A 10,410-nucleotide genomic window follows, 5' to 3' on the forward strand; every position below is an offset into this window, starting at 1 on the left:
GGGCCAATCGACAAATGAGTGCGCAGCAGCAAGCATGTTTAGCCAATTGCATTAGGTCGCTGATTAAGTGAGGGTGCACACTGTCATACCTATTGGGTGAAATAACACAGTGTGCCGTCACTGCAGCAAGATTTGTGTGTCCTGTTGCCACAAGGAAAGGGCAACTAGTGAAGAACAAATACCATTGTAAATACAACCGATATTTATGTTTATATTTTCCCTTTTGTACTTAAACTATTTGAACATCATTACAACACTGTATATAGACATACTATGACATTTGATATGTTTCACTAGCCAATAAAGCCCCTTTATTTGAAATTGAACAAACGTGTAACGCAACAGCGAGGTAAATATTAAAATCACGGCGGGTAACAACCGCATAAAGTGCATGAGGGACAATACCTCAAATAACTCAGTCGACCATGACGTTACAGTATCTCGATCAATCAACACTGCACATTTGCAGACGGAAAGCTGCTTGAGCCAATCGTATCCCTTCAAAGGGCGGGTTACTAGCTATTTGCAAGCACTTCTTGCACACGTCAACACTGGAAACTGATGGTTGTAGTTACCGACCTAACAACCAACTTTTCTCCAATCACTTTTACTTTTTAACGATACACATGGAAAGTAATATATTTTTTGAAAAACCATGTCTATAAGCCAATGTTGACAGTAGAGTTTTGTTTGTCATTATACAGCATAGTTATCGAGACAACAGACCGAAACAAGAAGAGAGCAACTCTGAGTGATGATAAACAAAGCATGATAGCTAGCAAGCTAACGTTAGATAATGAATCCCTGTGAGGTCATTTGAGTAATGTTTTAGCAAGTTAACCGAAAAGACAGTTAAGTTTTCAGTGAGACGAACTAGCAAAATGGATTACAAGAGCAAAAAGTCCACTCTGTCCGGGGAAAAATCACAGAGGTCTGGTCACAAAAGTGACAAGCCACAGCAGAACAACTCGACGTCAAGAGTTGATGCTGATCATGGTGGTGAGATCATTCACTGTCCTGTTACCAAGAACATGAAACACCTCCTGGATGAGTTCAAGGGGCTGTATGAGGAGAGGTTGAGACGCCTAGAGTTTGATACAAGAGGGGGCACAAATGAGGACATTTTACAGGTAGGTGAACCTGGTGAAGTGTCACTTAATTTCACAGCAGGTCATTTTCTATCATTATGTCTTCATTATGGTCATAGCTAGATGGAATACCGTTTATGTCAAATTGACGTATTTTTTTTTTTTGCATTTTAGCTAACCCTAACCATTTTCTCACCTTAACCTAATTCCATAAATAACCTAAACCGTAACCCCACCCTCGGCATGGTTGCTGCCAGTTTAAGACCGTCTGACCCACTCTCGACTGCTACAATATATTGCGTTATATCAATTCACATAACATTAGAGCAAGCTGGCAACATAGCCAGGTAGCCAATTGGACAAGGCCACTCAAGTTACTGTATTAAGTTTAGCTCTCTGTCCTCTGTATATACCTACTCCTTCTCTGTAACCAATTGTGACAAATAAAAAAGAACAAAACACTATCTACAGTCAGTGAGCACAATCATGATGATTATTGCTAGACAAATAACAGAGGGAAGCACAGAGCTGGTTTTATGAAGCCACAGCACTTGTAACAGGTGGTAAATTACATTAGTCGTCCATCTGAGCAGCTGAAACAGAGACGTGGACCGGCAGTCTTGTTTAAAAGCATTCTAATCGTCAGGGCTTGTCATGTGAGATCATTTAGACACAGCCTGTAAGTCAGGGGGCTGTACATCAAAGGAAATGTAACAAGGTTTCAAAGATGGACTTTGGTCAATTGGTCCAGTACTGGAGATATCTAACAAGGTTAGCCATAACCCAAGGATGACGTGGACAGTCACTCTTCAACCTCCTGCTCTCCAAATGTAAGCCTAGGCCGTATATGTGACTGACTAGGTTTCAACCTGGGTTGTCTACGTGCTGCAAGACTGTGTTAGCTGCTGAGCTAAAGCCTATGCATCATGTGAGCGTGGTGACACTGATTTTGATGTCGCAGGCAGGGAAACCTCATCACAAAACCATGAGGCCATCTCACGTCCGCTACACAGGCATAACATATTTATAACGTAGTCTATTTATAACAACATTGTAAGATATTTGAGAATAATTAGATTGAGAGAATGACGTGAGGCCGAGTCCTAGACCCAGGCCTGGCCTACATATAAACAGTAGTAAGTACACCAGCATCTCTCTAGAGTCTAGATTGTCTGTCAATACAAGGGCTACTGTGCACCTTTAGAAAATAACATGTTAGTACATTACTACCAACATAGCAAACAAAAGCAGCTATTGACGTCAAGAGGTCTTCTTGTCTTAAACTTTTGTCTATGTTCTGTTGTTGAAAATGCCTTTTATGATGAAAAACATCATTCATGTATGAACAGTATGTTGCTATATTGGGAGTGCAATTTAAAACCATTAACAAACGCACGCAATGCAACATGTCTGCTACTTATCTGTGCTTTACAAAGACACACAACATCGCGTCTAGGCTACTTATCTGTTGTTTACAGAGACACACAACATCACATGTAGTTATCACATCTGTTATTCTGTTGTTGTGTTTGTAGATGAAGGTCCGTATCCTCCAGTCCTATGTGAACGACTTGGGTGAACAGAACCAAGTGCTGGTCCAGACAGTGGAGGACCTGGAAACAGAGGCCAATAACAGAGTCTGCACCATAGAGGCCAAGCTACGCACCTCTGATCAAATCATTCATGTAAGCCTCATGTCTATTTTCTTCCTTTGTGTTAGGCCTACGTTGCCCTCCCTCCATCCCTGCTTTGCTTTTGCATGCTTTTGCCTTCAGCTGGCTTGTGAGTGGCCGTGGGCTTGCCTCCCTATAGATTTGATATGTGAATGTAGTTTTACACAGCCCCATTGTTGGAATCTAATCATGGCAGAATGCTAGAGACATTCAAGGGCTAATCAACGACAACATAAAGAGCATGATCATTTAAGGCCCGTTCTCACAAAGTCTGTTATTTTCATCCAAATAATTTGGGAGAAAAAAATAAGTACGAGCATGTCTTGTTTATGACGCCGTTTAAACCAATTGCTAAATATTGTCCTGCCGCAATCCGTCAGTTATTTATTCGGAACAGGTTTGATTTTTGCATACGAAAATAAGCTGTTGACCAATAGAAGTTGTTATATGGGACATTGCGGCCTGCCACTGACAGGTCTGTGGGTTTGTTGTGTGAATTAATGAATACATTTCTCTCCGCCTGTTTTTTACGTTTGTAATGCATCAGTGAAGCAATGTATCAATTTAGCCAATGTGCTCACACCAGAGCTACACGTCACTCTCGCCATTCAAACTTCCTCGCTAGTTCATTGCCAACGCTGTAGCCTTTTTTATAGCCATTCAGCAAGCAAGAGGATGGATTGATGCTTCTCTGCTCGAATAGGCCTAGGCCTGTTAGTTTGTAATTGCTCGAAATAAGTTTCAAACTACATTGCTGTTCATTAGGGCTGCAGGTAGCCTAGCTGTTAAGAGTGTTGGGCTGTTTGCCATGAAATGAGCTGCAGCAGTACAGAACCATCACTAGACCAGCACATTAGACGGCACATTCCTCACTCGCTAGATGCGCAATTAAAGGGCCAGATGCACAATTAAAGGGGAATTACACTCAAATCTAAAGGTATTAGTTTTCTTCCAGACCTAAAAAAAATAGTATTCTGTTGTGATTTAAGCATTGGCATGGACTCAGAACATCCAATTTTGTTGTTTCTATGAACAGTTGTAATTTTGAGAGTGAAAGACTACATAATATATTTTGATTTGTTTAACACTTTTTTGGTTACTACATGATTCCATATGTGTTATTTCATAGTTTTGATGTCTTCACTATTATTCTACAACGTAGAAAAGTGTAAAAATAAAGAAAAACCCTTGAATAAGTAGGTGTGTCCAAACTTTTGACTGGTACTGTATATTTACAGAAAACAGTGCGCTACTTTCTCTTCTACACTAAGGACCCACGGAAGAGAAGAATATGCCTATTTGAAAGCTAGAAAAAAATGAGTACAGTTGAAGTCGGAAGTTTACAGGTTGGAGTCACTAAAACTTGGTTTTCAACCACTCCACACATTTCTTGTGAACAAACTATAGTTTTGGCAAGTCGGTTAGGACATCTACTTTGTGCATGACACAAGTAATTTTTCCAACAATTGTTTACACACAGATTATTTCACTTATAATTCACTGTATCACAATTCCAGTGGGTTAGAAGTTGACATACACTAAGTTGACTGTGCCTTTAAACAGCTTGGAAAATTCCAGAAAATAATCTAATGGCTTTAGAAGCTTCTGATAGGCTAATTGACATCATTTGAGTAAATTGGAGGTGTACCTGTGGATGTATTTCAAGGCCTACCTTCAAACTCAGTGCCTCTTTTCTTGACATCATTGGAAAATCAAAAGAAATCAGCCAAGACCTGAGAAAAATAATTGTAGACTTCCACAGGTCTGGTTCATCCTTGGGAGCAATTTCCAAATGCCTGAAGGTACCACGTTCATCTGTACAAACAATAGTATGCAAGTATAAACACCATGGGACCACGCAGCCGTCATACCACTCAGGAAGGAGACACGTTCTGTCTCCTGGAGATTAACGTACTTTGGTGCGAAAGTGCAAATCAATCCCAGAACAACAGCAAAGGACCTTGTGAAGATGCTGGAGGAAACAGGTACAAAAGTATCTATATCCACAGTAAAATGAGTCCAATATTGACATAACCTGAAAGGCCGTTCAGCAAGGAAGAAGCCACTGCTCCAAACCCGCCATAAAAAAGCCAGACTACGGTTTGCAACTGCACATGGGGACAAAGATCGTACTTTTTGGAGAAATATCCTCTGGTCTGATGAAACAAAAATAGAACTGTTTGGCCATAATTACCATCATTATGTTTGGAGGATAAAGGGGGAGGCTTGCAAGCCGAAGAACACCATCCCAACCGTGAAGCACAGGGGTGGCAGCATCATGTTGTGGGGGTGCTTTGCTGCAGGAGGGACTGGTGCACTTCACAAAATAGATGGCATCATGAGGCAGGAAAATTATGTGGATATATTGAAGCAACATCTCAAGACATCGTTCAGGAAGTTAAAGCTTGGTCGCAAATGGGTCTTCCAAATGGACAATGACCCCAAGCATACTTCCAAAGTTGTGTCAAAATGGCTTAAGGACAACAAAGTCAAGGTATTGGAGTGGCCATCACAAAGCCCTGACCTCAATCCTATAGAAAATGTGTGGGCAGAACTGAAAAAGCGTGTGTGAGCAAGGAGGCCTACAAACCTGACTCAGTTACACCAGCTCTGTCAGGAGGAATGGGCCAAAATTCACCCAACTTATTGTGGGAAGCTTGTGGAAGGCTACCGGAAACATTTGACCCAAGTTAAACAATTTAAAGGCAATGCTACCAAATACTAATTGAGTGTATGTAAACTTCTGACCCACTGAGAATGTGATGAAAGAAATAAAAGCTGAAATAAATCATTTTCTCTACTTTTATTCTGAAATTTCACATTCTTAAAATAAAGTGGTGATCCTAACTGACCTAAGACAGGGAATTTTTACTCGGATTAAATGTCAGGAATTGTGGAAAAACTGAGTTTAAATGTATTTGGCTAAGGTGTATGTTAACATCCGACTTCAACTCTTATCACAACATTTTATTTGTTTTTTAAGTAACTCTCATGCTAGAAAAGGTTGGAGACCCCTCTATTAGGCTGTGTATTATAGGACTGCTAAAGTGAATCTAAGCGACCACTTGTGCTGTAAACAACCATGAAACATTCCATCGGAGTTGACCCTTATCAGTAAGTGGTTGCACAGATTTAGATAAAGCACTCAAATTCAAATGTAGTGTCAACATAACCACCAATTGCTTGCCTGAAATTGGTCAACGGCTGATCATTAGGCTATGGACAGGTTGCGTGCATGTTTTTCTATTTTCTAATGGTTGTCAATTTTAGATTTATATAGCCTATATCACAGCTGTCTCTATATCTCCCCCTTGAAACTTTACTTCTCAATTTATATGATACAGTAGGCTATTCATTTAGCATTGTCTTATAATGTAGACTCATTTTTGATATCCTACAGAAAGGATTTGAAGCTAAGGCAAGGTTTTTAATACGTTTTTGGGAAAGGAGAAATGTGATTTTGTGTCTGAGTGAGATGCGCCGCAGGCGTCTTTAATTAATAATGGGTCCTTTTAGGTGGGTGGGTGTGCGTGTACGAGTTCGCTAATTCTCTATGTCCATTCAGAAAGTTGCCTAAAATAGGCTCAACCTGTCTGGACTTAATCTCTTTAATCAGATAGAAAGATAACTGTATGTAGCAAGCATCATGCTGGTCAGCAGCATACTGTATGTAGCAAGCATCATGCTGGTCAGCAGCATACTGTATGTAGCAAGCATCATGCTGGTCAGCAGCATACTGTATGTAGCAAGCATCATGCTGGTCAGCAGCATACTGTATGTAGCAAGCATCATGCTGGTCAGCAGCATACTGTATGTAGCAAGCATCATGCTGGTCAGCAGCATACTGTATGTAGCAAGCATCATGCTGGTCAGCAGCATACTGTATGTAGCAAGCATCATGCAGGTCAGCAGCATACTGTATGTAGCAAGCATCATGCTGGTCAGCAGCATACTGTATGTAGCAAGCATCATGCTGGTCAGCAGCATACTGTATGTAGCAAGCATCATGCTGGTCAGCAGCATACTGTATGTAGCAAGCATCATGCAGGTCAGCAGCATACTGTATGTAGCAAGCATCATGCTGGTCAGCAACATACTGTATGTAGCAAGCATCATGCTGGTCAGCAGCATACTGTATGTAGCAAGCATCATGCAGGTCAGCAGCATACTGTATGTAGCAAGCATCATGCAGGTCAGCAGCATACTGTATGTAGCAAGCATCATGCTGGTCAGCAGCATACTATATGTAGCAAGCATCATGCTGGTCAGCAGCATACTGTATGTAGCAAGCATCATGCAGGTAAGCAGCATACTGTATGTAGCAAGCATCATGCTGGTCAGCAGCATACTGTATGTAGCAAGCATCATGCTGGTCAGCAGCATACTGTATGTAGCAAGCATCATGCTGGTCAGCAGCATACTGTATGTAGCAAGCATCATGCTGGTCAGCAGCATACTGTATGTAGCAAGCATCATGCAGGTCAGCAGCATACTGTATGTAGCAAGCATCATGCTGGTCAGCAGCATACTGTATGTAGCAAGCATCATGCTGGTCAGCAGCATACTGTATGTGCGAGCATCATGCTGGTCAGCAGCATACTGTATGTGCGAGCATCATGCTGGTCAGCAGCATACTGTATGTGCGAGCATCATGCTGGTCAGCAGCATACTGTATGTGCGAGCATCATGCTGGTCAGCAGCATACTGTATGTGCGAGCATCATGCTGGTCAGCAGCATACTGTATGTAGCAAGCATCATGCTGGTCAGCAGCATACTGTATGTAGCAAGCATCATGCTGGTCAGCAACATACTGTATGTAGCAAGCATCATGCTGGTCAGCAGCATACTGTATGTAGCAAGCATCATGCAGGTCAGCAGCATACTGTATGTAGCAAGCATCATGCAGGTCAGCAGCATACTGTATGTAGCAAGCATCATGCTGGTCAGCAGCATACTGTATGTGCGAGCATCATGCTGGTCAGCAGCATACTGTATGTAGCAAGCATCATGTTGGTCAGCAGCATACTGTATGTAGCAAGCATCATGCTGGTCAGCAGCATACTGTATGTAGCAAGCATCATGCTGGTCAGCAGCATACTGTATGTAGCAAGCATCATGCTGGTCAGCAGCATACTGTATGTAGCAAGCATCATGCTGGTCAGCAGCATGCTGTATGTAGCAAGCATCATGCTGGTCAGCAGCATACTGTATGTAGCAAGCATCATGTTGGTCAGCAGCATACTGTATGTAGCAAGCATCATGCTGGTCAGCAGCATACTGTATGTAGCAAGCATCATGCTGGTCAGCAGCATACTGTATGTAGCAAGCATCATGCTGGTCAGCAGCATACTGTATGTAGCAAGCATCATGCAGGTCAGCAGCATACTGTATGTAGCAAGCATCATGCTGGTCAGCAGCATACTGTATGTAGCAAGCATCATGCTGGTCAGCAGCATACTGTATGTAGCAAGCATCATGCTGGTCAGCAGCATACTGTATGTAGCAAGCATCATGCTGGTCAGCAGCATACTGTATGTAGCAAGCATCATGCTGGTCAGCAGCATACTGTATGTAGCAAGCATCATGCTGGTCAGCAGCATACTGTATGTAGCAAGCATCATGCTGGTCAGCAGCATACTGTATGTAGCAAGCATCATGCTGGTCAGCAGCATACTGTATGTAGCAAGCATCATGCTGGTCAGCAGCATACTGTATGTAGCAAGCATCATGTTGGTCAGCAGCATACTGTATGTAGCAAGCATCATGTTGGTCAGCAGCATACTGTATGTAGCAAGCATCATGCTGGTCAGCAGCATACTGTATGTAGCAAGCATCATGCTGGTCAGCAGCATACTGTATGTAGCAAGCATCATGCTGGTCAGCAGCATACTGTATGTAGCAAGCATCATGCTGGTAAGCAGCATACTGTATGTAGCAAGCATCATGCTGGTCAGCAGCATACTGTATGTAGCAAGCATCATGCTGGTCAGCAGCATACTGTATGTAGCAAGCATCATTTAGGTCAGCAGCATACTGTATGTAGCAAGCATCATGCTGGTCAGCAGCATACTGTATGTAGCAAGCATCATGCTGGTCAGCAGCATACTGTATGTAGCAAGCATCATGCTGGTCAGCAGCATACTGTATGTAGCAAGCATCATGCAGGTCAGCAGCATACTGTATGTAGCAAGCATCATGCTGGTCAGCAGCATACTGTATGTAGCAAGCATCATGCTGGTCAGCAGCATACTGTATGTAGCAAGCATCATGCTGGTCAGCAGCATACTGTATGTAGCAAGCATCATGCTGGTCAGCAGCATGCTGTATGTAGCAAGCATCATGCTGGTCAGCAGCATACTGTATGTAGCAAGCATCATGCTGGTCAGCAGCATACTGTATGTAGCAAGCATCATGCTGGTCAGCAGCATACTGTATGTAGCAAGCATCATGCTGGTCAGCAGCATACTGTATGTAGCAAGCATCATGCAGGTCAGCAGCATACTGTATGTAGCAAGCATCATGCTGGTCAGCAGCATACTGTATGTGCGAGCATCATGCTGGTCAGCAGCATACTGTATGTGCGAGCATCATGCTGGTCAGCAGCATACTGTATGTAGCAAGCATCATGCTGGTCAGCAGCATACTGTATGTAGCAAGCATCATGCTGGTCAGCAGCATACTGTATGTAGCAAGCATCATGCTGGTCAGCAGCATACTGTATGTAGCAAGCATCATGCTGGTCAGCAGCATACTGTATGTAGCAAGCATCATGCAGGTCAGCAGCATACTGTATGTAGCAAGCATCATGCTGGTCAGCAGCATACTGTATGTAGCAAGCATCATGCTGGTCAGCAGCATACTGTATGTAGCAAGCATCATGCTGGTCAGCAGCATACTGTATGTAGCAAGCATCATGCTGGTCAGCAGCATACTGTATGTAGCAAGCATCATGCTGGTCAGCAGCATACTGTATGTAGCAAGCATCATGCTGGTCAGCAGCATACTGTATGTAGCAAGCATCATGCTGGTCAGCAGCATACTGTATGTAGCAAGCATCATGCTGGTCAGCAGCATACTGTATGTAGCAAGCATCATGCTGGTCAGCAGCATACTGTATGTAGCAAGCATCATGCAGGTCAGCAGCATACTGTATGTAGCAAGCATCATGCTGGTCAGCAGCATACTGTATGTAGCAAGCATCATGCTGGTCAGCAGCATACTGTATGTAGCAAGCATCATGCTGGTCAGCAGCATACTGTATGTAGCAAGCATCATGCTGGTCAGCAGCATGCTGTATGTAGCAAGCATCATGCTGGTCAGCAGCACACTGTATGTAGCAAGCATTATGCTGGTCAGCAGCATACTGTATGTGCGAGCATCATGCTGGTCAGCAGCATACTGTATGTGCGAGCATCATGCTGGTCAGCAGCATACTGTATGTAGCAAGCATCATGCTGGTCAGCAGCATACTGTATGTGCGAGCATCATGCTGGTCAGCAGCATACTGTATGTGCGAGCATCATGCTGGTCAGCAGCATACTGTATGTGCGATTCAATGACGACGTGCCAGTCTTCCGTTTCCTCTCATTAAATGGGGTGCAACTAAATAAAACGTAACCAAGCTCCTTTCATGATTCATCCTATAGGA

The 10,410-nt window shown here is 43.0% G+C and overlaps 1 protein-coding gene across 1 annotated transcript in view; it reads left to right on the forward strand.

Moving 5' to 3' along the window:
• The first annotated feature begins 257 nt into the window (after positions 1-257).
• Positions 258-10,410, forward strand: part of LOC120027899 (trichohyalin-like) — a 160,231-nt gene continuing 150,078 nt past the window's right edge. Inside the window, exons 1-2 of the mRNA XM_038972994.1 lie at positions 258-1,130; positions 2,624-2,773. Coding sequence (XP_038828922.1) covers positions 882-1,130; positions 2,624-2,773 — 399 coding nt within the window. The 5' untranslated portion in view covers positions 258-881. The remainder of the gene's footprint in view (positions 1,131-2,623; positions 2,774-10,410) is intronic.

This window comes from Salvelinus namaycush, chromosome 33 (genome assembly GCF_016432855.1).
Source record: "Salvelinus namaycush isolate Seneca chromosome 33, SaNama_1.0, whole genome shotgun sequence".
NCBI classification, from domain to species: domain Eukaryota; kingdom Metazoa; phylum Chordata; class Actinopteri; order Salmoniformes; family Salmonidae; genus Salvelinus; species Salvelinus namaycush.